General features: G+C 58.4%; 3 protein-coding genes across 3 annotated transcripts; all 3 read right to left on the bottom strand.

Moving 5' to 3' along the window:
* Nucleotides 1-52: 52 nt before the first annotated feature.
* Nucleotides 53-14597, bottom strand: MUS81 (MUS81 structure-specific endonuclease subunit). Its single transcript, XM_077789673.1, has 13 exons — nt 14502-14597; nt 12354-12477; nt 11147-11217; nt 10249-10295; nt 9808-9933; nt 9107-9219; nt 8082-8182; nt 7009-7125; nt 3573-3668; nt 3009-3128; nt 2300-2397; nt 1141-1224; nt 53-241 (listed from the first exon to the last, which is right to left on the bottom strand). Exons 1-13 carry the CDS (start codon nt 14595-14597, stop codon nt 175-177), a joined length of 1260 nt encoding a protein of 419 aa, XP_077645799.1. The 3' UTR covers nt 53-174.
* A 1724-nt stretch (nt 14598-16321) lies between these two features.
* BANF1 (barrier to autointegration nuclear assembly factor 1) lies at nt 16322-22231 on the bottom strand. The gene is made up of 3 exons (XM_077789757.1): nt 22145-22231; nt 19224-19354; nt 16322-17743 (listed from the first exon to the last, which is right to left on the bottom strand). The coding sequence occupies exons 2-3, from the start codon at nt 19347-19349 to the stop codon at nt 17597-17599; spliced, it is 273 nt and encodes a 90-aa protein (XP_077645883.1). The 5' UTR covers nt 19350-19354; nt 22145-22231; the 3' UTR covers nt 16322-17596.
* An 851-nt stretch (nt 22232-23082) lies between these two features.
* Nucleotides 23083-27227, bottom strand: TRMT112 (tRNA methyltransferase activator subunit 11-2). The gene is made up of 4 exons (XM_021552066.2): nt 27056-27227; nt 25879-25980; nt 23974-24066; nt 23083-23880 (listed from the first exon to the last, which is right to left on the bottom strand). The coding sequence occupies exons 1-4, from the start codon at nt 27134-27136 to the stop codon at nt 23779-23781; spliced, it is 378 nt and encodes a 125-aa protein (XP_021407741.2). The 5' UTR covers nt 27137-27227; the 3' UTR covers nt 23083-23778.
* Nucleotides 27228-27991: the final 764 nt, after the last annotated feature.

Below are 27991 nucleotides of genomic sequence, written 5' to 3'. Positions count from 1 at the left end.
CCGTGTCCCCTCCCCCTCCTGTCCTCCCCCAAACCAAAACTGGGGGCTGCAGTGGTGGGGGAGGGGCTTTACTGGGGGGTGACAATGGGGAGTGACAACAGGTGACAACGGGGTGACAATGGGGTGACAGCGGGGTGACACTGGGGTGACAGCGGGTGACATCGGGGTGTCCCCTCAGGACAGAGGCCCCAGGGTCCCGTAGAGCTGCACCAGAGCCTCGCTGAGGGAGGGGCCCAAATTCCTGTTGGGGGGGTGAAGAAAGGGTTAAACCCCCCAAAAAATCCGGGGGGACCCAAAATCGGGGGGGAGGGGAAGAAAGGGTTAAACCCCCCCCAAAAAATCCGGGGGGACTCAAAATCGGGGGTGGGGGGGAAGAAAGAGTTAAACCCCCCAAAAAATCCGGGGGAACCCAAAATCGGGGGGGGGGGGGGGGAAGAAAGGGTTAAACCCCCCCAAAAAATATGGGGGGGACCCAAAATCGGGGGGGGGGGGGGGGACAACAGGAGTTTGGGGTCTCCAGGATTTGGGGTTCGCAGGATTTGGAGATCTCAGGATGTGGGAAGCCCCAGGATTTGGGAATTCCCAGGATTTTGGGGTTCCCAGGATTTGGAAATTCCCAGGATTTTGGGGTCCCAGGATTTGGGGTCCCCAGGATTTGGGGATCCCAGGATTTGGGTCCCCAGGATTTGGGAATTCCCAGAATTTTGGGGTTCGCAGGATTTTGGGGTTCCCAGGATTTGGGGATCTCAGGATTTGTGGTTCCCAGGATTTGGGGGGGGGGGTCCCAAGATTTGGGGTCCCCAGGATTTTGGAATTCCCAGGATTTGGGGTTTCCAAGATTTGGGGTTCCCAGGATTTTGGGGTTCCCAGGATTGGGGGTTCCCAAGATTTTGGGAATTCCCAGGATTTTGGGGTTCCCAGGATTTTGGGAATTCCCAGGATTTTGGGGTTCCCAGGATTTTGGGGTTCCCAGGATTTGGGAATTCCCAGGATTTGGGAATTCCCAGGATTTGGGGTCCCCAGGATTTTGGAATTCCCAGGATTTGGGGGTTCTCAGGATTTGGGGTTCCCAGGATTTGGGAATTCCCAGGATTTGGGAATTCCCAGGATTTGGGGTTCCCAGATTTCGGGGGGTCTCACCTCTGGGCGGGGCCGCAGCTCAGCCCCCTCAGCACCTCCCGGCACTTTTGGGGGTCCTGGGAGGGGCCCAGGGCGGCCAGGAGGCTGCGGGGGAGGGGCAGAACTCAGGGGACCCCCCCAAAAAAAAATCCCCCCCAAGAAATACCCAAAAACACCCCTGAGACCCAACCCCCACCCCAAAAACCCCAAACCCCCCCCCCGAGACCGGACCCCAGCCCAAAAATCCCAAAAAAACCCCGAGACCCGACCCCCACCCCAAAAAACCTCCCGAGACCCGACCCCCACCCCAAAAACCCCCCAAAAAACCCCCGAGACCCGACCCCCACCCCAAAAAACCCCCGAGACCCGACCCCCACCCCAAAAATCCCAAACCCCCCCCGAGACTGGACCCCAGCCTAAAAATCCCCAAAAAACCCTGAGACCCAACCCCCACCCCAAACCCCCCCCAAAAAAACCCCAAAAAACCTCCTGAGACCTGACCCCCACCCCAAAAACACCCAAAAAAACCCCGAGACCGGACCCCCACCCCAAAAATCCCAACCCCCCCCCTGAGACCGGACCCCAGCCCAAAAACCCCCCAAAAACCCTGAGACCCGACCCCCACCCCAAAAACCCCTAAAAAAACTCCCGGGACCCGACCCCCACCCCAAAAACCCCTAAAAAAACCCCCCGAGACCCGACCCCCAGCCCAAAAACCCCCCAAAAAACCCCCCGAGACCGGACCCCAGCCTAAAAATCCCAAAAAAACCCTGAGATCTGACCCCCACCCCAAAACCCCCCAAAAAAACCCCGAGATCCGACCCCCACCCCAAAAACCCCCGAGACCCGACCCCCACCCCAAAAACCCCTAAAAAAACTACCGGGACCCGACCCCCACCCCAAAAACCCCCAAAAACCCCCCCCGAGACCGGACCCCAGCCTAAAAATCCGAAAAAAACCCTGAGACCCGACCCCCACCCCAAAAACCCCCGAGACCCGACCCCCACCCCAAAAACCCTCCAAAAAACCCCCCAAAAGACCCCCCAACCCGCGAACCGCCCCCATCCCCCACCCTCTGGACCCTCCCTTCCCCCTCCCCTTTTTGGGGACCCCCCGACCCCCCCTGCCCGACCCCCCCGGGACCCCCGGGACCCCCCCGAGACCCCCGGCACCCCCGGACCTGGCGGGGGTGGGGAAGCGGCGCTGGACGGCCCCGGCCCGGCCCCCCCCGAGCCCCCGGAGCTGCAGCAGCTGCCGGGCGAACACGGCGCCCACGGTCTGGGGGGGACAAAAATTGGGGTGAGGGACCCCAAAATATCCCCCTGACCCCAAAATATCCCCCCGACCCCAAAATCCATCCCCAAAGGACACGGCGCCCACGGTCTGGGGGGAAAACTGGGGTGAGGGACCCCAAAACATCCCCCCGACCCCAAAATCCATCCCCAAAGGACACGGCGCCCACGGTCTGGGGGGACAAAAATTGGGGTGAGGGGACCCCAAAATATCCCCCCGACCCCAAAATCGACCCCAAAAAGGACACAGGTCTGGGTTTGGGGGGGGAAAATTGGGGTGAGGGGACCCCAAAATCAACCCCCGACCCCAAAATCGACAACTGACACCAAAACTCCCCCGACCCCAAAATCCCCCCAAAAAGGACAAAGGTGTGGGTCTGGAGGGGCAAAAATTGGGGTGAGGGGACCCCAAAACTCCCCCAGACCCCACAAAGGACACGGCGCCCACGGTTTGGGGGGGACAAAAATTGGGGTGAGGGGACCCCAAAACATCCCCGACCCCAAAATCGACCCCAAAAATGACACAGCCCCTCCCCCACCCCATTATTTCCCCTCCCCCACCCAAATTTCCCCTCCCCCCCATTGCCCCTCCCCCACCTGGTTCTTGCCCCCCCCCTCCCGCAGGCGGGGGAGGGGCAGCAGGGCCAGGGGGGTCCCGGGGGGCTCGGGGGGGCCTCGGGTGGTGACGCCCCCTCCCCACGACCTCAGCCGGCGGCCCTGGGTGGGGGGAGGGCTCAGGGACCCCCAAAATTCACACCCCAAAATTCCCCCCCCAAATTTCTCATTTTTCCCCCCAAAATTCCAATTTTTCCCCCCCAAAATTCTCATTTTCCCCCCAAAAACTCCCCTCCAAAATTCCCCCCCAAAAAATCCCCCCCCAAATTCCCCCCCCAAAAATTTCCCCCACAAAAATCTCCCCAAAATTCCCCTCAAATCCCCCCAAAAATTCCCCCCAAAAAATTCCCCCAAAAGTTCCCATTTTCCCCCACAAAATTCCCAATTTCGCACCCAAAAATCCCCCCCAAAAAATTCCCCCCCAAAAATTCCCCCCAAAATTCCCATTTTTCCCACCCAAAAATTCCCAATTTTCCCCCAAAAATTCCCATTTTTCCCTCCCAAAACTTCCCAATTTCCCCCCAGATTCCCCAATTTCCCGCTCACCCCGAATCTCCTCCTCAGCTGCTCCCCCAGGACCCCCAAATATTCGGCCGCGTCCTGGGGGTCCCGGGCTCGCGCCACGAAGAGACCGTCCCGCACCTGGGGGGGTCTGAGAGCCGGGACCCCAAAACACCCCAAAACCACCCCAAAACCAGCCCGGGACCCCAAAAACAGCCCGGGACCCCAAAAACAGCCCCGGGACCCCCAAAACACCCCAAAACCACCCCAAAACCACCCCAAAACCAGCCCGGGACCCCCAAAAACAGCCCCGGGACCCCAAAACCACCCCAAGAACAGCCCCGGGACCCCCAAAACACCCCAAAAACAGCCCAAAAACACCCCAAAAACCCCCGGGACCCCAAAAACAGCCCGGGACCCCAAAAACACCCCAAAAACACCCCAAAAACCCCCGGGACCCCAAAAACAGCCCGGGACCCCAAAAACAGCCCCGGGACCCCCGAGATACCCCCGGGACCCCCAAAAAGAGCCCAAAAACAGCCCCGGGACCCCCCAAAACCCCCGGGACCCCCAAAACCACCCTAAAAACAGCCCGGGACCCCCCAAAACACCCCAAAGACAGCCCGGGACCCCCAAAAACCCCCGGGACCCCCAAAACCACCCCGAAAACGGCCCCGGGATCCCCAAAATACCCCAAAAACAGCCCGGGACCCCCAAAACCAGCCCCGGGACCCCCAAAATACCCCAAAACCAGCCCCGGGACCCCCAAAATACCCCAAAACCAGCCCGGGACCCCCAAAAACAGCCCCGGGACCCCCAAAATACCCCAAAAACAGCCCGGGACCCCCCAAAACCCCCGGGACCCCCAAAACCACCCTAAAAAAAGCCCAGACTCCCCAAAATACCCCAAAACCAGCCCGGGACCCCCAAAAACAGCCCCGGGACCCCCAAAATACCCCAAAAACAGCCCAGGACCCCCAAAAACCCCCGGGACCCCCAAAAACACCCCAAAAACAGCCCCGGGATCCCAAAAACTGCCCCGGGACCCCCAAAAACTCCCCAAAAACAGCCCTGGGACACCCAAAATACCCCCGGGACCCCCAAAATGAGCCCTGGGACCCCGAGATACCCCCAGGACCCCCAAAACCACCTCCAGGGACCCCCAAATCCCTCCTGGGACCCCCAAATTCCCCCAGGACCCCCAAAGCCCCCCCCCCCACCAAGACTCGGATTTTGGGGAGGGGTCTCTGGGATTTGGGGAGGGGTCTCAGGGGGTCTCTCTGTATTTTGGGGAGGGGTCTGTAATTAGGGGAGGGCTCTCTAATTTGAAGGTGTCTCTGATTAGGGGAGGGGTCTCTCTCTAATTAGGGGAGGGGTCTGTAATTAGGGGAGGAGTCTGAAATTAGGGGAGGAGTCTCTTGGTAATTAGGGAGGGGTCTGTAATTAGGGGAGGGGTCTGTAATTAGGGGAGGGGTCTCTCTGTAATTAGGGAGGGGTCTGTAATTAGGGGCGGGGTCTGTAATTAGGGGCGGGGCTCTAATTAGGGGCGGGGTCTCTAATTAGGGGTGGGTCTGTAATTAGGGGAGGGGTCTCTCTCTAATTAGGGGAGGGGTCTGTAATTAGGGGAGGGGTCTGAAATTAGGGGAGGAGTCTCTCAGTAATTAGGGAAGGGTCTGTAATTAGGGGAGGGGTCTGTAATTAGGGGAGGGGTCTGAAATTAGGGGAGGAGTCTCTTGGTAATTAGGGAGGGGTCTGTAATTAGGGGAGGGGTCTGTAATTAGGGGAGGGGTCTCTCTGTAATTAGGGAGGGGTCTGTAATTAGGGGCGGGGTCTCTAACTAGGGGCGGGGCTCTAATTCGGGGCGGGGTCTCTAATTAGGGGCGGGTCTGTAATTAGGGGTGGGTCTGTAATTAGGGGTGGGTCTCTAATTAGGTTGGGGTCTGTAATTAGGGGTGGGTCTCTAATTAGGTTGGGGTCTCTAATTAGGTTGGGGTCTGTAATTAGGTTGGGGTCCCTAATTAGGGGCGGGGTCTCTAATTAGGGGCGAGTCTGTAATTAGTGGCGGGGTCTCTAATTAGGGGCGGGGCTCTAATTAGAGGCGGGGTCTCTAATTAGGGGCGGGACTCTAATTAGGGGCGGGGTCTCTAATTAGGGGCGGGGTCTGTAATTAGGGGTGGGTCTGTAATTAGGGTTGGGTCTCTAATTAGGTTGGGGTCTCTAATTAGTTTGGGGTCTGTAATTAGGGGTGGGTCTGTAATTAGGGGCGGGTCTCTAATTAGGGGCGGGTCTGTAATTAGGGGCGGGTCTCTAATTAGGGGCGGGTCTATAATTAGGGGCGGGTCTGTAATTAGGTTGGGGTCTGTAATTAGGGGCGGGTCTGTAATTAGGTTGGGGTCTCTAATTAGGGGCGGGACTCTAATTAGGGGCGGGGTCTCTAATTAGGGGCGGGGTCTGTAATTAGGGGTGGGTCTGTAATTAGGGGTGGGTCTCTAATTAGGTTGGGGTCTCTAATTAGTTTGGAGTCTGTAATTAGGGGCGGGTCTGTAATTAGGGGTGGGTCTCTAATTAGGTTGGCGTCTGTAATTAGGTTGGGGTCTCTAATTAGTTTGGGGTCTGTAATTAGGTTGGGGTCCCTAATTAGGTTGGGGTCCCTAATTAGGTTGGGGTCTGTAATTAGGGGCGGGGTCTGTAATTAGGTTGGGGTCTCTAATTAGTTTGGGGTCCCTAATTAGGTTGGGGTCCCTAATTAGGTTGGGGTCCCTAATTAGGTTGGGGTCCCTAATTAGGGGCGGGGTCTGTAATTAGGCTGGGGTCCCTAATTAGGGGCGGGGTCCGTAATTAGGTTGGGGTCCCTAATTAGGTTGGGGTCCCTAATTAGGTTGGGGTCTGTAATTAGGGGCGGGGTCTGTAATTAGGGGCGGGTCTGTAATTAGGTTGGGGTCCCTAATTAGGTTGGGGTCCCTAATTAGGTTGGGGTCCCTAATTAGGTTGGGGTCTGTAATTAGGGGCGGGGTCTGTAATTAGGTTGGGGTCTCTAATTAGTTTGGGGTCCCTAATTAGGTTGGGGTCCCTAATTAGGTTGGGGTCCCTAATTAGGTTGGGGTCCCTAATTAGGGGCGGGGTCTGTAATTAGGCTGGGGTCCCTAATTAGGGGCGGGGTCCGTAATTAGGTTGGGGTCCCTAATTAGGTTGGGGTCCCTAATTAGGTTGGGGTCTGTAATTAGGGGCGGGGTCTGTAATTAGGGGCGGGTCTGTAATTAGGTTGGGGTCCCTAATTAGGTTGGGGTCCCTAATTAGGTTGGGGTCCCTAATTAGGTTGGGGTCCCTAATTAGGGGCGGGGTCTGTAATTAGGGGCGGGTCTGTAATTAGGTTGGGGTCCCTAATTAGGTTGGGGTCCCTAATTAGGTTGGGGTCTCTAATTAGGTTGGGATCCCTAATTAGGTTGGGGTCCCTAATTAATTAGGGGCGGGCTCTCCGTACCTGGGCGCTGGCGGCCGCCTGCCGCAGGCTGCGGGGGGGGAGGGGCAGCGCCTCCCCCTCCCCCGGCTGCTCCAGCAGCAGAACCGGGAAACGCAGCCCCGAGCGGCGCAGGCGGAGCTGCGGCACCGGAGCGGAGCGCGTTACACCAGTATAAACCAGTACGGACCAGTATGGACCAGCTCATCTCCGCAACCTCCCAGTTACCCCCCAGTCCATCCCGGTTACCTCCCAGTGCAGCCCAGTTACACCAGTACAGACCAGTACGAACCAGTGCAGACCAGTTCCTCCCTGTTACCTCCCAGTAGAGACCAGTTCATCCCAGTTCGTCCCAGTTACCTCCCAGTTCATCCCAGTTCCCCTGAGATCCTCTCCCAGTGTGCTCCATTCATTCCCAGTCCCCTCCCAATCCATCCCAGTTAGCTCCCAGTCCAGCCCAGTCTGTCCCAGTGGGCCCCAGTCCCTCCCAGTCCCTCCCAGTTCCCTCCCAGTCCCTCCCAGTCCCTCCCAGTTCCCTCCCAGTTCCCTCACAGTCCCCCCCAGTCCCTCCCAGTTCCCTCCCAGTTCCCTCCCAGTCCCTCCCAGTCCCCCCCAGTCCCCTCCCAGTCCCCTCCCAGTTCCCTCCCAGTTCCCCCCAGTCCCTCCCAGTCCCCTCCCAGTTCCCTCCCAGTTCCCCCCAGTTCCCCCCAGTCCCTCCCAGTCCCCTCCCAGTTCCCTCCCAGTTCCCCCCAGTTCCCCCCAGTCCCTCCAAGTTCCCTCCCAGTCCCTCCCAGTCCCTCCCAGTTCCTCCCAGTCCCTCCCAGTTCCCTCCCAGTTCCCTCCCAGTCCCTCCCAGTCCCCCCCAGTTCCCCCCCAGTTCCCTCCCAGTCCCTCCCAGTCCCCCCAGTCCCCTCCCAGTTCCCTCCCAGTCCCTCCCAGTTCCCCCCAGTCCCCTCCCAGTTCCTCCCAGTTCCTCCCAGTTCCCTCCCAGTCCCTCCCAGTTCCTCCCAGTTCCCTCCCAGTCCCTCCCAGTTCCCTCCCAGTTCCCTCCCAGTCCCCCCAGTCCCCCCAGTCCCCCCAGTCCCCCCAGTCCCCACCTTCTGCTCCCGGTACCGCCCGTCCCGGATGCTGTTCCCCAAATCCGCCGCCGATTTCCGCTCCACCACCACGTCCAGCACCAGCTCCCGGGGGGCGTGGCCTGGGGGCGTGGCCAGAGGGTCACACCGGCCCCGCCCACTCCAAACCACGCCCACCGAGCCACGCCCACCCACACCCACTCCTAGGGCGGGGTCAACCCAGGCCACGCCCACCAGCATGGCGCCCAAAGGGGTGTGGCTTGAACGTGGACACGCCCACCCGTGGGGGTGGAGCCAGCATTGGCCACGCCCCGGTGCCACGCCAATCATGCCTGGCCACGCCCCCTCTGACCACGCCCATCACACCTGACCACGCCCATCCGTGATATGGGCGTGGTCTGAAACTGGCCACGCCCATTACATATGGCCCCGCCCCGATTTTATGGGCGTGGTCTGAAACTGGCCACGCCTCCTGACCACACCCAATTTCATGGGCGTGGCCAGGAACTGGCCACTCCCCCTCTGAACTCGGCCAATGAACGGCTGAGGCGCCCTCAGGGCGTGGCCACCATGTCTCCACCCCTCTGGGGGCGTGGCCACCACGTGGCCCCGCCCATTCGTGACAACCACATCCAATGAAGCGCCACGCCCAGCTCTGGGGGCGTGGTCACACAGGCCACGCCCACTCAGGCCACGCCCAGTTCTAGGGGCGTGGTCACGCAGGCCTCGCCCACTCCAGGTGTCACACCCAAGCCCTGGGCGTGGTCACAAAGGCCACGCCCACTCCAGGTACCACACCCAGACCTGGGGGGTGGTCCCCCAGGCCACGCCCACCCAGGCCACGCCCCTCGGCCACACCCAAACCATGGGCGTGGTCACACAGGCCCCGCCCATCCAGACCACGCCCCCTCTGCCACACCCACACATGGGCGTGGTCACACAGGCCACGCCCACTCCATGTGCCACGCCCAGCCCTGGGGGCGTGGTCACACCGGCCCCGCCCACCCAGGCCCCGCCCACCCAGGCCCCGCCCCGGCCCCGCCCACCTGCGGGCGGGTCCCTCTCTCGCGCCACCCAGAGGAAGTCTCCGACCGGGAGGCGCCGCAGCAGCACCGGGACCCCCCGGGAGCGCAGCAGGGCCGGGAGCCCCCCGGACGGGCTGGGGACAGCGGGGACGCGTCACCGGGGTGGGGACAGCGGGGACAGCGGGGGGATTGGGGACAGCAGGGACATTGGGGACAGTGGGGACAGCGGGGACACTGGGGACATTGGGGACAGCGGGGACATTGGGGACATTGGGGACACAGCACGGGGGTGGGGACAGCGGGGGGATTGGGGACATTGGGGACAGTGGGGGGATTGGGGAAGTGGGGACACATCATGGGGGTGGGGACATTGGGAACATTGGGGACATTGAGGACATTGGGGGATTGGGGACACTGGGGACAATGGGGACACTGGGAGGATTGGGGACATTGGGGACATTGATTGGGGACATTGGGGACACGTCATGGGTGTGGGGACATTGGGGACAGTGGGGACATTGGGAACATCAAGGGGAACTGGGGACATTGTGGACATCGGGGATGTTGGGGACATGTCATGGCGGGGATGGGGACACAGGGGTGACATGGGGTGACACGGGGGTGGTGACACCGAGGACACAGGGGGTGACCCAGGGTGACCCAGGGTGACACAGGGGTGGTGACACGGGGTGATGACACCGGGGGGGTGACAGGGACGTCACCCGTGGGCCTCGGTGACGTCGGCGCACAGGACGATGTCGAAGTGGCCGGGCTGCAGCTCAAAGTCCCACTCGGGGTCACACCTGGGGGACCCCAAATCCAGCCCGGGTGACCCCCGGGGTGAGACCCCCCCGAGAGTGTCCCCAAATGTCCCCAGCCCCCCTGAAGTGTCCCCAAAGTGTCCCCAAAGTGTCCCCAAAGTGTCCCCAAAGTGTCCCCAAGCCCTCCAAATGTCCCCAACCCTCCAAATGTCCCCAAATGTCCCAAACCCCCCTAATATCCCCAAATGTCCCCAAATGTCCCAAACCCCCCAAATGTCCCCAAATGTCCCAAACCCCCCTAATATCCCCAAATGTCCCCAAATGTCCCAAACCCCCCAAATGTCCCCAAACCCCCCAAGTGTCCCAAAATGTCCCCAAGTGTCCCCACCCCCCCGCGCTCACAGGGGGGGGGAGGGGGCGCAGTTCTCGTCCTGCTCCGCCAGGGGGCGCTGCGGGGGCGGCGAGGACCTGGGGGGGGGAGGGGAGACATGAGGGGGCCTGGGGGGTCCCGGGGGGGTCCCGGGGGGTCCTGGGGGGTTCTGCGGGGTCCTGGGGGGGGGGTCTCAGGGGGTCCCACGTGAATTTGGGGATTCCAGGGGGGTCCCAGGTAAATTTGGGGGTCCTGGGGGGGTCCCAGGTAAATTTGGGGGTCCTGGGGGGGTCCCTGGGGGTCCTGAGGGGTCCCGGGGGTGTCCTGGGTGAATTTGGGGGGTCCCGGGGGTGTCCCAGGTGAGTCGGGGGGTCCCAGGGGGGTCCCAGGTGAATTTGGGGGGTCCCGGGGGTTTCCCAGGTGAATTTGGGGGTCCCGGGGGGGGTCCCAGGTGAGTCGGGGTGTCCCAGGGGGGTCCCAGGTGAATTTGGGGGTCCCGGGGGGGTCCCAGGTGAATTTGGGGGTCCCGGGGGGGTCCCGGCCATACCGGGGGGCGCGGCCGCTCCTCTGCTGACGGCCCCGGCGGGGGAGGGGTCCCGGAGCCGCCTGTGGGGGGGAAGGGAACCGGGGGGGGGGAGGGGGGGTCAGCCCCAGCCCCACCCCCTCCCCATTTGGGGGTGCCGGGGTGGGGGAGGGGCGGGGCCGAGGGAGGGCGGGGCCTGCGAAAGCTCCGCCCCCGGGAGGGGCTCAGGGGGAGGGGCTTGGGGTCGGGAGGGGGGAGGGGCAGGAGTCGGGACCCCTCCCCCACCCCTCACGGGTGGCCCCTCCCCCCCACAGGGCTCAGGGGGAGGGGCAGAGATTGGGGGCGTGGCCTCTCCCGCCCCTCCCCCCTCCAGTAATTTTGGGGGGGTGGGGGAGGGGCGGACTCACCGCGGGCGGGGCTGGGGGAGGGGCTGGGCAGCGCTCCTGCCGCCGGGGGGGCGTGGCCGGGAGGCCCAGCTCTGCGGCATGCAAATGAGATGCAAATTAGTATGCGAAACTGACCCCACCGACGCCACATCTGTGGATGCCCCGCCCACCAGCGGGGGAAAGGGCGGGGCTAATACAAGCCACGCCCCCGATACATCCATTGGCCACGCCCACCTGTGAAAGAAGAAGGGGCGTGACCACCACAGGCCACGCCCCTCACATCCATTTAGGCCCCGCCCACTGTGGCGGGAAAGGGGGCGTGGCCTGTGTTAGCCCCGCCCCTGTCACAACCTTGTGGCCACACCACAAGCCCCGCCCACCGGTGGAGGAAAGGGGCGGAGGCAACACAAGCCACGCCCCCTGCATCACCCTCTTGGCCCCGCCCACAGGTGGAAGAAAAGGGGCGGAGCCAACACAAGCCACGCCCAGTCACACCCTCCTGGCCACGCCCACCCAAGGCCCTGCTCATTTGTAGAGAGGGGAAAGGGGCGTGGCTAACACAAACCTCGCCCCCTTCTCGCCCTCACGGCCACGCCCACCCCACGCCCCACCCACATGTGGAGAAAAGGGGCGGGACTAACACAAGCCACGCCCACACCCAGGCCATGCCCATTCAGGCCCCGCCCATTTGTGAATGAGAAGGGGCGGGGCCAACACAAGCCACGCCCCCTGTCACACCGAACCAGTGCCCGGCCCATTGTGGAGGGAAAAGGGGCGGGGCTAACACAAGCCACGCCCCTTACCCCCTGGTCCACGCCCACCCTCCAAGGGGAAAGGGGCGGGGCCAACACAAGCCACGCCCCTGTCACGCCCAACCAAGACCCCGCCCACTTGTGAATGGGGAATGGGCGGGGGCAATACAAGCCACGCCCCTGCCACTCTCGTGGCCACGCCCCCCCAGGCCCCACACACTGGGGAATGGGCGGGGCCAACACAAGCCACGCCCCTTACACCCCTTGGCCGCGCCCACCATCTAAGGGGAAAGGGGCGGAGTCAACACAAGCCACGCCCCCTGTCAGGCCCAACCAGTGCCCAACCCATTGTGGAGGGGAAAGGGGCGGGGCCAACACAAGCCACGCCCCTGCCAGTCTCGTGGCCACGCCCACCCAGGCCCCACACACTGGGAAGGGGCGGGGCTAACACAGGCCCCGCCCCGAGCCCCGCCCACCCCGGCGGTGCTGGCTCAGCCGTTGGTCGAGGCGGGCGCAGAGGGCGGGGCCGAAGTGCTGCAAGATGGCGGCGGCGCGGCCGGAGCGCAGCGGCAGCGGGTACCGGGAGAGCGAGCGCAGCGCCTGCGGGGAAACCGGCCGGGGCCAAAATAACCCAAAATAATCCTGGGGTGCCCAAAATATTCCTGGGGTGCCCCAAAATACCCCTAAAATACTCCTGGGGTACCCAAAATATTCCTGGGGTGCCCAAAATACTCCTGGGGTGCCCCAAATAATCCTGGGGTGCCCAAAATACCCCTAAAATAATCCTGGGGTGCCCAAGATATTCCTGGGGTGCCCAAAATAATCCTGGGGTGCCCAAAGTAATCCTGGGGTGCCCCAAATAATCCTGGGGTGCCCCAAAATACTCCTGGGGTGTCCAAAATACCCCTAAAATAATCCTGAGGTGCCCCAAAATACTCCTGGGGTGCCCCAAAATACTCCTGGGGTGCCCAAAATAATCCTGGGGTGCCCAAAGTAATCCTGGGGTGCCCAAAATTACTCCTGGGGTTCCCAAAATACCCCTAAAATACTCCTGGGGGTGCCCAAAATATTCCTGGGGTACGTAAAATACACCTGGGACCCCAAAAATCGCTCACCCGGGCACCCCAAAACATACCTGGGACCCCACAAAACCCCCCTGGAGACCCCAAAATCGCCCCCCTGGGCACCCCAAAATACTTCTGGAGACCCCAAAACACACCTGGGCATCTCCAAAATACACGTGGGCACCCAAAAACCGCCCACCTGGGGACCCCAAAACACACCTGGGCACCCCAAAATACTTCTGGAGACACCAATACACACCCGGGCACCCCAAAACACAGCCGGGAACCCCAAAATAACCCCCCTGGAGACCCCAAAATCGCCCCCCTGGGCACCTCTAAACACACCCGGGCACCCCAAAACACACCTGGGCACCCAAAATAGACCCCCTGGGGACCCCTAAATCCATCCAAGGACCCAAAAAAACACCTGGGAACCCAAAATCACCCACCCAGGCACCCCAAAATACACCTGAGGACCCCAAAATCCACCCGGGAACCCCAAAATCACCCACCTGGGCACCCCAAAATACTTCTGGAGACCCCAAAACACACCCGGGAACCCCAAAACACACCTGGGCATCTCCAAATCCACCCTGGAGACCCCAAAATCGCCCCCCTGGGCACCTCTAAACACACCTGAGCACCCCAAAACACACCCGGGACCCCAAAATCGCCCCCCTGGGCACCCCAAAACACACCCGAGAACCCCAAAATCGCCCCCCTGGGCACCTCTAAATGCATCCCAGGACCTCCAAAACCCCCCCCGGGCACCCCAAAATCCCCCTGGGCACCCCAAAACACACCTGGGCACCCAAAATCGCCCACGTGAGGAGCCCTAAATCCATCCCAGGACCTCCAAAACACACCCGGGAACCCCAAAATCACCCACCCGGGCACCCCAAAACACACCCGGGAACCCCAAAAAACCCGTCCCCGGGGAACCCAAAATCGCCCCCCTGGGCACCTCTAAACACACCTGAGCACCCCAAAACCCCCCCGGGCACCCCAAAACACACCTGGGACCCCAAAATCGCCCCCCTGGGCACCTCTAAATCCATCCCAGGACCTCCAAAATCCCCCCCCGGGCACCCCAAAAAACCCCCCCGGGAACCCCAAAATCACCCACCTGGGCACCTCTAAACACCCCCTGGGCACCCCAAAACCCCCCCCGGGCACCCCAAAACACACCTGGGCACCCCAGAAACCCCCCGGGAACCCAAAATCGCCCACCCGGGCACCTCTAAACACCCCCAGACACCCCAAAACACACCTGGGCATCTTCAAATCCACCCTGGAGACCCCAAAATCGCCCCCCTGGGCACCTCTAAATCCATCCCAGGACCTCCAAACCCCCCCGGGCACCCCAAAAAACTCCCCCTGGGGACCCTAAAATCGCCCCCCTGGTCACCCCAAAACACACCCGGGACCCCAAAATCACCCACTCGGGCACCCCAAAACACACCCGGGAACCCAAAATCGCCCACCCGGGCACCCCAAAACACACCCGGGACCCCAAAACCCCCCCGGCCCCCAACCCCCGGTCCCCAGCTCGCGGCGCACCCTGCCGTAGGCGGCGCGGGCCCGGGCGCTCCGCGCCTCGCGGCGCCACTCGCGGATCCAGCGCGCGAACAGCGCGTTCGGGCTGCGGGCGGCCATGGCGGGGCGGGACCGGAAACGGGACCGGAAACGGGACCGGAAACGGGACCGGGAGCGGGACCGGGAACGGGACCGGAAACGGGACCGGGAACGGGACCGGGAACGGGAACGGGAGCGGGAACGGGAACGGGAACGGGAGCGGGAACGGAAACGGGACCGGGAACGGGACCGGGAACGGGACCGGAAACGGGACCGGGAACGGGAACGGGAGCGGGACCGGAAACGGGAACGGGACCGGGAACGGGACCGGGAACGGGACCGGGAGCGGGACCGGAAACGGGACCGGAAACGGGACCGGAAACGGGACCGGGAACGGCCCCGGGAGCGGGAACGGGAACGGGAACGGGAGCGCGCTCGGCTGCGCCGGGCACCGACACTGCCGCCCCAGCCCGGAATTGTGTTAAAAAAACCGGAATTGTGTTAAAAAAACCGGAATTGTGTTAAAAAAACCGGAATTGTGTTAAAAAAAACGGAATTCTGTTAAAAAACCCGGAATTCTGTTAAAAAAACCGGAATTCTGTCCAAAAAACCCGAAATTCTGTTAAAAAAAAACCGAAATTCTGTTAAAAACCCGAAATTCTGTCCAAAAAACCCGAAATTCTGTCCAAAAAAAACGGAATTCTGTTAAAAAAACCTCAAAATTCTGTTAAAAAAAACCGAAATTCTGTTAAAAAAACCCGGAATTCTGTTAAAAAAACCGGAATTCTGTTAAAAAACCCGGAATTGTGTTAAAAAAACCGGAATTCTGTTAAAAAACCCGGAATTCTGTTAAAAAACCCGGAATTCTGTTAAAAAAACCGGAATTCTGTTAAAAAACCCGGAATTCTGTTAAAAAACCCGGAATTCTGTTAAAAAACCCGGAATTCTGTTAAAAAAACCGGAATTCTGTCCAAAAAACCCGAAATTCTGTTAAAAAAAAACCGAAATTCTGTTAAAAACCCGAAATTCTGTCCAAAAACCCCGAAATTCTGTTAAAGAAACCGAAATTCTGTCCAAAAAACCCAAAATTCTGTCTAAAAACCCCGAAATTCTGTCCAAAAAACCCAAAATTCTGCCCCAACCCAAAAATTCTGCCCCAAACCCCCCAAAATTCTGCCCCAACCCCAAAATTCTGCCTCCAACCCCCAAAATTCTGCCCCAACCTGAAAATTTTGTCTCCAACCCCAAAACTGTCCCAAACCCCAAAATTCTGCCCCAAACCCCCCAAAATTCTGCCCCAACCCCCCAAAATTCTGCCCCAACCCCAAAATTCTGCCCCAAAACCCCAAAATCCTTCCCCCAGCCCCAAAATTCTGACCCAACCCCAAAATTCTGTCCCCAAACCCAAAATTCTGCCCCAAAACCCCAAAATTCTGCCCCAAATCTCAAAATTCTGTCCTGAACCCCCAAAATTTGGCCTCAAAACTCTGCCCCCAACTCCCAAAATTCTGCCCCAAAACTCAAAATTCTGTCCCCAACCCCAAAATTCATCCACCAACCCCCAAATCCTTCCCCCAACACCCCCAAATCCTTCCCCAGCCCCAAAATTCTGCCCCAAACACCCCAAAATTCTGCCCCAAAACCCCCAAATCCTTCCCCCAACCCCAAAATTCTGCCCCAAACACCCCAAAATTCTGCCTCCAACCCCAAAATTCTGCCCCAAAACCCCAAAATCCTTCCCCCAGCCCCAAAATTCTGCCCCAGCCCCCAAAATTCTGCCCCAGCCCCCCCAAATCCCGTGCAGCTCCAGCACAGCAAAACTTTTATTGTTTAGAAAATCAGTTTAGAAACAAACTCGGGGGTGGGGCACCCCCAAAACAACACAGACCCCCCCAAAATGCAGGGGGGGGGGTGGGGGCACCCCAAAATAACACTCATGGCGGGGGGGAGGGGCACCCCAAATGAGCGGCACCCCAAAATCCCACCCGGGGGTGGGGGCAGGGGGAGGTGGGCACTTTTGGGGTGATGGGGGCGCCGGGGGACCCCCAGGCTGGGATGGGTTTTGGGGGTGGCAGCACCGGTTTGGGGGTCCCGTAGGTGTGTGTGGGGGGGGGTTGGGGAAGATTGGGGAAATTTTGGGGTCCCTGGGGTGAATTTTGGGATCCCCAGAGGTGGTTTGGGGGTCCCTGGGTGAATTTTGGGATCCCCAGGGGTGTTTTTGGGGTCCCTGGGTGAATTTTGGGATCCCCAGAGGTGGTTTGGGGGTCTCTGGGTGGGTTTTGGGGTCCCCAGAGGTGGTTTTGGGATCCCCAGAGGTGGTTTGGGGGTCTCTGGGAGAATTTTGGGATCCCCAGAGGTGTTTTTGGGGTCCCTGGGGTGAATTTTGGGATCCCCAGAGGTGGTTTGGGGGTCTCTGGGTGGGTTTTGGGGTCCCCAGAGCTGCTTTTGGGGTCTCCAGAGGTGGTTTTGGGGTCCCTGGGTGAATTTTGGGATCCCCAGGGGTGTTTTTGGGGTCCCTGGGTGAATTTTGGGATCCCCAGGGGTGGTTTGGGGTCCCCAGAGCTGCTTTTGGGATCCCCAGAGGTGGTTTGGGGGTCTCTGGGTGAATTTTGGGATCCCCACACCTGCTTTTGGAATCCCCAGAGGTGGTTTTGGGCTCCCCACAGCCACTTTTGGGGTCCCTGGGTGAGTTTTGGGGTCCCTGGGTGAGTTTTGGGCTCCCCACAGCTGGTTTGGGGTCCCTGGCTGAGTTTTGGGCTCCCCACAGCTGGTTTGGGGTCCCTGGGTGAGTTTTGGGCTCCCCACAGCTGGTTTGGGGTCCCTGGGTGAGTTTTGGGATCTCTGGGTGAGTTTTGGGCTCCCCACAGCTGCTTTGGGGGTCCTGGAGGAACCCTGGGGGTCCCCCGGGATGCTTTTGGGGAGCCCCCAGCCCCTCCAAGGAGCGCCTGGCACCCGGAGCTCGCCGGGACTTTGGGGGATTTTTGGGGGCGCGGGGACGGGCTGGGGGGCTCGGGGGGCTGGGGTTTCGGGGTGCAGGGAGGGGTTGGGGGTTTTGGGGTGCCGTTTTTTGGGGAGGGGGCTCAGAGGAAGGCGTCGCACCACTCGCGCAGGCAGCCCGAGCAGTCGCGGCTCTGTTTGGCGTTGGCCCCGCACGTCTCCTTCAGCCACTCCCGGAACAGCTCCTCGTCCTTGCGCAGCACCAGGAACTGCCCCAGCACCACGTACGCCTGCCAGGGGGACAGCGAGGGGACAAGGAGGGGACAGTGGTGTCACCAGGGCGTGGGGACATCACCCAAGGTCCCTCTGTCCCGCCTGAGTGACCCCAAAGAGCTCTGGTGCCACCCCAGCCCTGCAGACCCTGGTCCTTATGGGGCTGTCCCAGCACCAGGAACTGCCCCAGCACCACGTACGCCTGCCAGGGGGACAGCAAGGGGACAGAGGTGTCACCAGGGTGTGGGGACACTCCCAAGGGCGTGGGGACATCACCCAAGGTCCCTCTGTCCTGCCGGAGTGACCCCAAAGAGCTCCGGTGCCACCCCAAACCTGCAGACCCTGGTCCTTATGGGGCTGTCCCAGAACCAGGAACTGCCCCAGCACCACGTACGCCTGCCAGGGGGACAATGATGGGACAGAGGTGTCACCAGGGCGTGGGGACATCACCCAAGGTCCCTCTGTCCCACCTGAGTGACCCCAAAGAGCTCCAGTGCCACCCCAAACCTGCAGACCCTGGTCCTTATGGGGCTGTCCCAGAACCAGGAATGGCTGGGGGACACAGCAAGGGGACAGCCAGGGGACAGCGGTGTCACCAGGGTGTGGGGACACTGCCAAGGACGTGGGGACATCACCCAAGGTCCCTCCGTCCCGCCTGAGTGACCCCAAAGAGCTCCGGTGCCACCCCAACCCTGTGGCCACCAGAGACCCCAGAGCTGTCCCAGCACCCGAGGGGACAATGCCAAGGGTCACCGTCACCCTCCCTGTGTCCCCAAACCCCCCTGGTGACAGCGACACCATCCCTGTTGTCCCCACACCCCCCTCACTCCGTGATTTCCCATGCCACCTCCCCTTGTCCCCACATCACCCCCGATTGTCCCCAAGGCTGTCCCCAAATGTCCCCGAGCCCTTCCTCAGTGTCCCCACTTGTCCAAACCCGTTCCCTGCTGTCCCCAATGTCCCTCAGTGTCCCAAAGTGTCCCCAATGTCCCCAGGTGTCCCCAATGTCCCTCAGTGTCCCTGCTGTCCCCAGGTGTCCCGAAGTATCCCCAATGTCCCCAGGTGTCCCAAAGTGTCCCCAGGTGTCCCCAATGTCCCCAGGTGTCCCTCACTGTCCCAGGTGTCTCCAATCCCCCCCAGGTGTCCCCTGATATCCCCAGATGTCCCCTGCTGTCCTCAATGTCCCTCAGTGTCCCCAGGTGTCCCAAAGTGTCTCCAGGTGTCCCAAAGTGTCCCCAGGTGTCTCAAAGTGTCTCCAGGTGTCCCAAAATGTCCCCAGGTGTCTCAAAGTGTCTCCAGGTGTCCCCAGGAGTCCCAAAGTGTCCCCAGTGTCCCTCACTGTCCCCAACGTCCCTCACTGTCCCAGATGTCTCCAATCCTCCCCCAGGTGTCCCCTGATATCCCCAGGTGTCCCCTGCTGTCCTCAATGTCCCTCAGTGTCCCCAGGTGTCCCCCAGTGTCCCCAGTGTCCCCAGTGTCCCCAGGGTCCCAGCCCACCTTGTCGAAGCCCTTCTCCTCCAGCTTCCTGCCCAGCACGTCCCCGATGCCGGCCAGGCTCCCCACCGGCTTCTCCCCCATCGGCTCCGCCACGAAGTCCCGGTGCTTCTGTGACGTCGAGGACATGGCGCCTGGGGACACGGGACACTCAGGGGACACGGAGGGGACACGGGGACACTCAGGGGACATCGAGGGGACATGGGGACACTCAGGGACATAGGGACAGCTCAGGGGACACGGGACACTCAGGGGACATCGAGGGGACATAGGGACATGGGGACACTCAGGGGACATGGGGACACTCAGGGGACAGCTCAGGGGACACAGGGACACTCAGGGGACACGGAGGGGACACCAGGACATGGGGACACTCAGGGGACATGGGGACATTAAGGGGACATTGAGGGGACACTCAGGGACATAGGGACGCTCAGGGATATGGGGACACTCAGGGGACATGGAGCGGACACCAGGACATGGGGATGCTCAGGGGACATGGGGACAGCTCAGGGGACATGGAGGGGACACTGGGACATGGGGACACTCAGGGGACAGCTCAGGGGACACAGGGACACTCAGGGACATGGGGACACCAGGACATGGGGACACCAGGACATGGGGACGCTCAGGGGACACGGGGACACTCAGGGGACATGGGGACACTGGGACATGGGGACACTCAGGGGACAGCTCAGGGGACACAGGGACACTCAGGGGACATGGAGCGGACACCAGGACATGGGGATGCTCAGGGGACATGGGGACACTCAGGGACATGGGGACACCAGGACATGGGGACACCAGGACATGGGGACGCTCAGGAGACACAGGGACACTCAGGGGACATGGAGGGGACACTCAGGGACACTGAGGGGACACAGGGACAGCTCAGGGGACACAGGGACTGGACAGGAGACACGAGGACAGCTCGGGGGACATGGAAGGGACACTCAGGGGACACCGGGGACACTCAGGGGACATTGAGGGGACACGGGGACACCAGAGACGCTCAGGGGACACCCAGGGGACACTCAGAGGACATTGAGGGGACATGGGGACTGACAGGGGACACAAAGGGAACACAGAGGGGACACGGGGACTGGACAGGGGACATGGAGGGGACATGGCGACAGCTCAGGGGACATCAAGGGGACACGGGGACAGCTCAGGGGACACTGAGGGGATGCTGAGGGGACAGTGAGGGGAAAATGAGGGGACAGTGAGGTGGCACTAAGGGGACACTGGGGGGACACTGAGGTGGCACTAAGGGGCAATGAGGGGACAATGAGAGAACACTGAGGGGACAATGACGGCACACTTTGGGGACACTGGGGGGACATTGAGGGGACATTGAGGGGACAGTGAGGGGACAGTGAGGGGACACTGAGGTGACACTGAGGGGACAATGAGGTAACACTGGGGGGACAGTGAGGGGACAGCGAGGGGACAGTGAGGGGACACTGAGGTGGCACTGAGGAGACAATGAGGGGACAATGAGGTGGCATTAAGGGGAGACTGAGGGGACAGTGAGGGGACAATGGGGGGCAATGAGGGGACACTGAGGGGACAGTGAGGGGACAATGAGACGGCATTGAGGGGACAGTGAGGTGGCACTAAGGGGAGACTGAGGGGACAGTGAGGGGACAATGAGGAGACACTGAGGTGGCACTAAGGGGGCAGTGAGTTGGCACTGAGGGAGCACGGAGATGGCACTGAGGGGACACTGAGGTGGCACTGAGGGGACAGTGAGGGGACAGTGAGGGGACACTAAGGTGGCACTAAGGAGACAATGAGGGGACACTGAGGTGGCACTGAGGGGACACTGAGAGGACTGTGAGGGGACATTGAGATGGCACTGAGGGGACACTGAGGTGGCACTGAGGTGACACTGAGGTGGCACTAAGGGGCAATGAGGGGACAATGAGAGAACACTGAGGGGACAATGACGGCACACTTTGGGGACACTGGGGGGACATTGAGAGGACATTGAGGGGACACTGAGGTGGCACTGAGGGGACAATGAGGGAACACTGGGGGGACAGTGAGGGGACACCGAGGGGACAGTGAGGGGACACTGAGGTGGCACTGAGGAGACAATGAGGGGACAATGAGGTGGCATTAAGGGGAGACTGAGGGGACAGTGAGGGGACAATGGGGGGCAATGAGGGGACACTGAGGGGACAGTGAGGGGACAATGAGGGAGCACGGAGATGGCACTGAGGGGACAGTGAGTTGGCACTGAGGGAGCACGGAGATGGCACTGAGGGGACACTGAGGGGACAGTGAGGGGACAGTGAGGGGACACTAAGGTGGCACTAAGGAGACAATGAGGGGACACTGAGGTGGCACTGAGGAGACAATGAGGGGACACTAAGGTGGCACTAAGGAGACAATGAGGGGACACTGAGGGAACACAGGGGACACTGTGGGGACAGTGAGGGGACAATGAGGGGACAGTGAGGGGACACTGAGGGGACACTGAGGTGGCACTAAGGGGCAATGAGGGGACAATGAGAGAACACTGAGGGGACAATGACGGCACACTTTGGGGACACTGGGAGGACATTGAGGGGACACTAAGGTGGCACTAAGGAGACAATGAGGGGACACTGAGGTGGCACTAAGGTGACACTGAGATGGCACTGAGGGGACACTGAGGGGACACTGAGAGGACTGTGAGGGGACACTGAGATCGCACTGGGGTGACACTGAGGGGACACTGAGGTGGCACTGAAGGGACACTGAGGTGACACTAAGGGGACACCGGGGCGACACTGAGGGGCCGCCCCCGGCCCTCCCTCCCCTCACAGACTCGCCCCTCCCCTTCCTCCCCTCCCGGCCCTTTCCGCCCCTCCCGGTGCCCTCCGTGTCCCCTTTGTCCCCTCCGTGTCCCCTTTGTCCCCTCCCGGTCCCCCCCTCACCGTCCCCTCGGGCCGCTCCGAGCGCCGCTCCCGCCTCAGCCGCTGCGCGCTGACGTCACTTCCGGCGGCGCCCGCGCGGGCCCTGCGTCACTTCCGCGCGGCGCTCCCGGACCATAGAGACGAGCCGGACTTCCGGGGCGTTATAAATGAGTTTATTCAAAATAAAAATCAGTTTATCTGCGGTCAGATTCTACCTAGCCAGCCCCCAGGAAAGGACAGAGCCGAGCCCGGGGTGTGCAATAATAAATCAGCCTCAGCAGAGGTTTTTGTTATAAATGAAAATGTGTCCGGCCAAATTTAAAATGATAAAATGTTTATTTTGCCATCCAGTTGTACCCAGCCAGCCACAAGGAGAGAACAGAGCCCTGGGGTGTGCAATAATAAATCAGCCTCAGGAGAGGTTTTCCCCTATGCCCACACGCCCATCCTGGCACAAGCGGTTTTTATAGGGAAAATTCAGTTTTTATAGGGAAAATTCGTATTTTTTTATAGGGAAAATTTGGTTTTTATAGGGAAAACTAGGTTTTTATAGGGAAAATTCGGATTTTTTATAGGGAAAATTCGGATTTTTTATAGGGAAAATTAGGTTTTTATAGGGAAAATTCGGTTTTTATAGGGAGAATTCGGTTTTTATAGGGAAAATTTCAGTTTTTATAGGGAAAATTCGGTTTTTATAGGGAAAATTCGGTTTTTATAGGGAGAATTCGGTTTTTATAGGGAAAATTTCAGTTTTTATAGGGAAAATTTCAGTTTTTATAGGGAAAATTCGGTTTTTATAGGGATTCCCAAATTCCCAAACAGCGGCTCCGAGTCACCCCTGAGGATTCCCCATTGTCCCAAAATTCCCTCCTGCCCCCGCCCCGTTCCCTCCATCCCAAAGGATTCTCCTCCAAGAGAGCAAAAGAGGCGATTTTGGCTCAATATCGGGCAAAAAAACCCAAAATTAAAATTGGTTTTTATTAAATTGATGGGGAAAATTACAAATCCAACACGGTAGAACATGGGGGAAAGAGATGGGATTTTGGGAAAAACAAGGAAGAGAAAGGAAAGGTATGGGTAAAAAAAAGGGGGTTAGGGCACAAAAAAGGATTTGATGGGAAAATATTAAAAAAAGAAGGCAAAAAGTTGAGTTTTTGGGGTGAAATCCGGATTTTGGGGGACAAGGGAGGGGAGCGGGACAAAGGAGAGGAATCTGAGGGTAAGGTCAGAGGATTTGGGGATAAAAAGAAGGATTTGGGGAAAAAATAACGGCGACATTCCAAGAAAATAAAAGAATTTAGGGCAAAACTGGGAAGTTTGGGAAGGAAGAAGAAATTTAGAGAGAAGAAAAGAGAATTTGGGAGGGAAAAAAAAAAGGGAAAATTCCTCTCCCGTTATGCAAATAAAACAATTCCCGCTCAAAATGCAAATAAGCTAATTCCTAATTTGCATAAAGGGAGGAGTCACGCCCAATATGCAAATGAGGAGGCTCGAACCACGCCCATCACCGCTTCAACATCGCTGAAATTCCAGCCCCGTTTTTGGGGTAAAACCGTGGGAATTCGGGGTTTTCCCGCCGATCCAGCCTTGGGGGGAGGGGCTCAGCCAAATTTTGGGGACCCCCCCAAGTGGATTTGGGGGTCCCAACTCCCCCCTCAGGCTTCGTCCTCGGTCAGGAGCAGATTTGGGACCCCCCTGGAGATGGGGAAGCGCCGCCCCGAGTCCGGGCACTGCAGGGACCCCTCCAGCACCTCCACCTGCGGTTGGGGGGAAATCTGGGGGTCACGGGGGGGTCCCCAAAATTTGGGAACCCCCCTTCCCCCAAAAAGGGTTTTTTTGGGGTTGCTGACCTCGAGCAGGATGTGGTGGAGGCGGCGCAGGAATTCCTCGTCGGCCTCGTAGCCGGGGGTGGGCTCGGGGGGCAGCTCCGAGGGGCGCCCCAACTTTAGGGGGGTAAAAAGTGGGGAGGGGTCAGAGGGGAACCCCCAGAGCCCCAAAATCCCCATCCAGAACCCAAAATTCCATCCCAGAAACCAAAATTCACTTCCAGATCCCAAAAACAGCCCCAAAATCCCCCCCAGACCTCCAAAATTGCCCCCAAATCCCCCCAAAATAACCCCCAAATCCCCCCTAAAATCACCCCCAAATCCCCCCTAAAATCACCCTCAAATCCCCCCCAAATCTCCCCAGACCTCAAAACTGTCCCAAATCCCCCCAAAATCCCCCCCAGTTCCCGTTCCCATCCCTGTTCCCATTCCCTGTTCCCATTCCCCATCCCCGTTCCTGTTCCCATTCCCATTCCCCATCCCCGTTCCTGTTCCCATTCCCATTCCCCATTTCCCATTCCCATTCTTGTTTCCCGTTCCCGTTCCCCCGTTCCCCCGTTCCCATTCCCCATTCCCCGTTCCCCATTCCTGTTGCCCAGTTCCCGTTCCCATTCCCTGATCCGTTATTCCCGTTCCCTGTTCCCGTTCACCGTTCCCCCTTCCCGTTCCCATTCCCCATTCCCGTTCCCAGTTTCCGTTCCCATTCCCCATTCCCGTTCCCGGTTCCTGTTCCCCATTCTCGTTCCCTTTCCCAGTTCCCGTTTCCCATTCCCCATTCCCATTCCCAGTTCCCGTTATCCCCGTTCCCATGATTCCCCATTCCCATTCCCCATTCCCGTTCCCGTTCCCAGGTTCCCATTTCCCCGTTCCTGTTTCCCATTCCCCATTCCCGTTCCCATTCCCGGTTCCCATTTCCCTTTCCCGTTCCCGTTCCCCATTCCCAGGTTCCCATTTCCCCGTTCCTGTTTCCCATTCCCATTTCCGTTCCCATTCCCTGGTTCCTGTTCTCGTTCCACATTCCCGTTCCCCGTCCCCGTTATTCCCATCCCCTTTCCCATTCCCATTATTCCCGTTCCCGTTATTCCTGTCCCCGTTCCCATTCCCGTTATTCCCGTTCCCCATTTCCCGTTCCCATTCCCATTCCCATTCCCCTTCTCGTTTCCCCGTTCCCCATTCCCGTTATTCCCGTTCCCATTCCCCATTCCCGTCATTCCCCTTTCCCATCACTCCCGTCATTCCCATCTCTCCCGTTATCCCCGTCACTCCCGTTATCCCCGTCATCCCCGTCACTCCCGTTATCCCCGTCACTCCCATCATTCCCGTCACTCCCGTCATTCCCATCTCTCCCGTTATCCCCATCATTCCCATCACTCCCGTTGTCACTCCCGTCACTCCCGTTATCCCCGTCACTCCCGGTATCCCTGTCACTCCCGTTGTCACTCCCGTTGTCACTCCTGTCACTCCCGTTGTCACTCCCGTCATTCCCATTGTCATTCCTGTCACTCCCGTTATCCCTGTCACTCCCGTTATCCCTGTCACTCCCGTTATCCCCGTCACTCCCGTTATTCCCGTCACTCCCGTCACTCCCGTTGTCACTCCAGTCACTCCCGTCATTCCCATTGTCATCCCCGTCACTCCCGTTGTCACTCCCGTCATTCCCGTCACTCCCGGTATCCCCGTCACTCCCGTCATTCCCGTTGTCATTCCTGTCACTCCCGTTGTCACTCCCGTTGTCACTCCCGTCACTCCCGTCATTCCCATTGTCATTCCCGTCACTCCCGTTGTCACTCCCGTCACTCCCGTTATCCCCGTTATCCCCGTCACTCCCGGTATCCCTGTCACTCCCGTTGTCACTCCCGTTGTCACTCCCGTCATTCCCGTTGTCACTCCCGTCACTCCCGTTATCCCCGCCGTTCCCGTTCCGCTCACGCTCTCGGCCGCCTCCCTCAGCGCGTCCCAGCGCAGCCGCGGCACCAGGCGGGACACGAAGGCGGCGTTGAACGGCACCGGGCGCTCCCGCACCTCGGCGGCCTGCGGGCAACCACGGGCTGAACGGGCTCGTTAGGGGTTAATTAGGGGTTAACGGGGCTCATCAGGGGTTAACAGGGTTAATTAGGGGTTAATTAGGGGTTAACGGGGCTCATTAGGGGTTAACGGGGTTCATTAGGGGTTAATTAGGGGTTAACGGGGCTCATTAGGGGTTAATGGGGTTCATTAGGGGTTAATTAGGAGTTAACGAGGCTCATTAGGGGTTAATGGGGTTCATTAGGGGTTAATTAGGGGTTAACAGGGTTCATTAGGGGTTAATTAGGGGTTAACAGGGTTCATTAGGGATTAACGGAAGTGGGATAACGGGGACTGGGGTAACGGGAACTGGGATAACGGGGACTGGGATAACGGGACTGGGATAACGGGGACTGGGATAACGGGACTGGGGTAACGGGAACTGGGATAACGGGGACTGGGATAACGGGACTGGGATAACGGGACTGGGATAACGGGAATGGGGTAACGGGGACTGGGATAACAGGACTGGGATAACGGGGATGAGATAACGGGGACTGGGATAACAGGACTGGGATAACGGGACTGGGATAACGGGGAATGGGATAACGGGAATGGGATAACGGGGACTGGGATAACGGAACTGGGATAACGGGACTGGGATAACGGGAAGGAACCGGGATAACGGGGACTGGGATAACGGAACGGGATAACGGGAAGGAACCGGGATAACGGGAGGGGATAACGGAACGGGATAACGGGACTAGGATAACGGGAAGGAACCGGGATAACGGGGACTGGGATAGCGGAACGGGGATAACGGGACTGGGATAACGGGGAATGGGATAACGGGACTGGGATAACGGGGAATGGGATAACGAGACTGGGATAACGGGAAGGGGATAACGGGGAATGGGATAACGGGGAATGGCATAACGGGACTGGGATAACGGGACTGGGATAACGGGGAATGGGATAACGGGAACTGGGATAACGGGGACTGGGATAACGGGGAATGGGATAACGGGACTGGGATAACGGGAAGGAACCGGGATAACGGGGACTGGGATAGCGGAACGGGGATAACGGGAGCCCCCCGTACCTCGATCCTCAGGGGGAAGCCGCCCCCGGGCCGCAGCCCCGGCACGTGGGAGCTCAGCAGGTTGTGGGTCAGCAGCTTCATGGCGCCTCTTCCGCTTCCGGCGCGTCACTTCCGGCCAGGAAAGGCGCGCGGTTGCCACGGCAACGGGACGCTGCCAACCCGGAAGTGGGCGTGGCCTGGAGGGTGGGGTTGGCTTAAAGGGGCAGAGACAGGAAAGTGATTAGAATCGATTGAAATGATTTAAAATTAATTAGAATTATTTGAAATTAATTGAAAATGTTTAAAATCATTTAAAATTCATTTAAACTGTTTAGAATAAATTAAAAATATTTAAAATGTATTAAAGTTAATTAAAATTAGTTTAAGCTATTTAAAATTAGTTAAAATTATTTAATATTAATTTTAAAAAATTAAATTATTTTAAATTAATGAAAACTTTAAAATTAATTAAAATTATTTTAAAATAATTAAAAATATTTAAGATTATTTAAAATTAATTAAAACTATTTAAAGCTAAATAAAAATATTTTAAATTATTTAAAATTAATTAAAGTTATTTAAAATTAATTAAAGTTAATTAAAATTAATTAAACTTATTTTAAAAAATTTTAAATATTTAAAATTATTTTAAATTAATTAAGGTTATTTAAAATTAATCAAAGTTATTAAAACTTAATTAAAATTAATTAAAACTGGATAAAATTAATTAAAAATATTTAAAATTATGAAAAATTAATTAAAATTATTTTAAAATAATTAAAAATATTTTAAATTATTTAAAATTCATTAAAACTATATAAAATTAATTAAAATTATTTAAAATTAATTAAAATTTATTAAAGTAATGTAAAATTAATTACAATTCATATAAGCCAATTAAAACGATTTAAAATTCATTAAAATAACTTCAAATTATTTAAAATTATTTAAAAATAT

Source organism: Lonchura striata, chromosome 36, assembly GCF_046129695.1.
Source record: "Lonchura striata isolate bLonStr1 chromosome 36, bLonStr1.mat, whole genome shotgun sequence".
NCBI classification, from domain to species: domain Eukaryota; kingdom Metazoa; phylum Chordata; class Aves; order Passeriformes; family Estrildidae; genus Lonchura; species Lonchura striata.
Note: the sequence above shows the minus strand (reverse complement) of the source record. Positions and strands in the feature narration are given on the sequence as shown.

Coding starts and splice junctions, on each gene's coding strand:
- MUS81 (XM_077789673.1), bottom strand. CDS start 14,597: ATGGCCGCCCGCAGCCCGAACGCGCTGTTCGCGCGCTGGATCCGCGAG. Junction 11,218..12,353: donor GCTGAGCCAGCACCGCCGGG/GTGGGCGGGGCT, acceptor TGCATGCCGCAG/AGCTGGGCCTCCCGGCCACG. Junction 3,669..7,008: donor AGGCGGCCGCCAGCGCCCAG/GTACGGAGAGCC, acceptor AGACCCCCCCAG/GTGCGGGACGGTCTCTTCGT.
- BANF1 (XM_077789757.1), bottom strand. CDS start 19,349: ATGTCCTCGACGTCACAGAAGCACCGGGACTTCGTGGCGGAGCCGATG. Junction 17,744..19,223: donor AGGAGAAGGGCTTCGACAAG/GTGGGCTGGGAC, acceptor TCCCCCTGGCAG/GCGTACGTGGTGCTGGGGCA.
- TRMT112 (XM_021552066.2), bottom strand. CDS start 27,136: ATGAAGCTGCTGACCCACAACCTGCTGAGCTCCCACGTGCCGGGGCTG. Junction 24,067..25,878: donor TGAGGGAGGCGGCCGAGAGC/GTGAGCGGAACG, acceptor ACCCCCCTAAAG/TTGGGGCGCCCCTCGGAGCT. Junction 23,881..23,973: donor TCCACCACATCCTGCTCGAG/GTCAGCAACCCC, acceptor CCCCAACCGCAG/GTGGAGGTGCTGGAGGGGTC.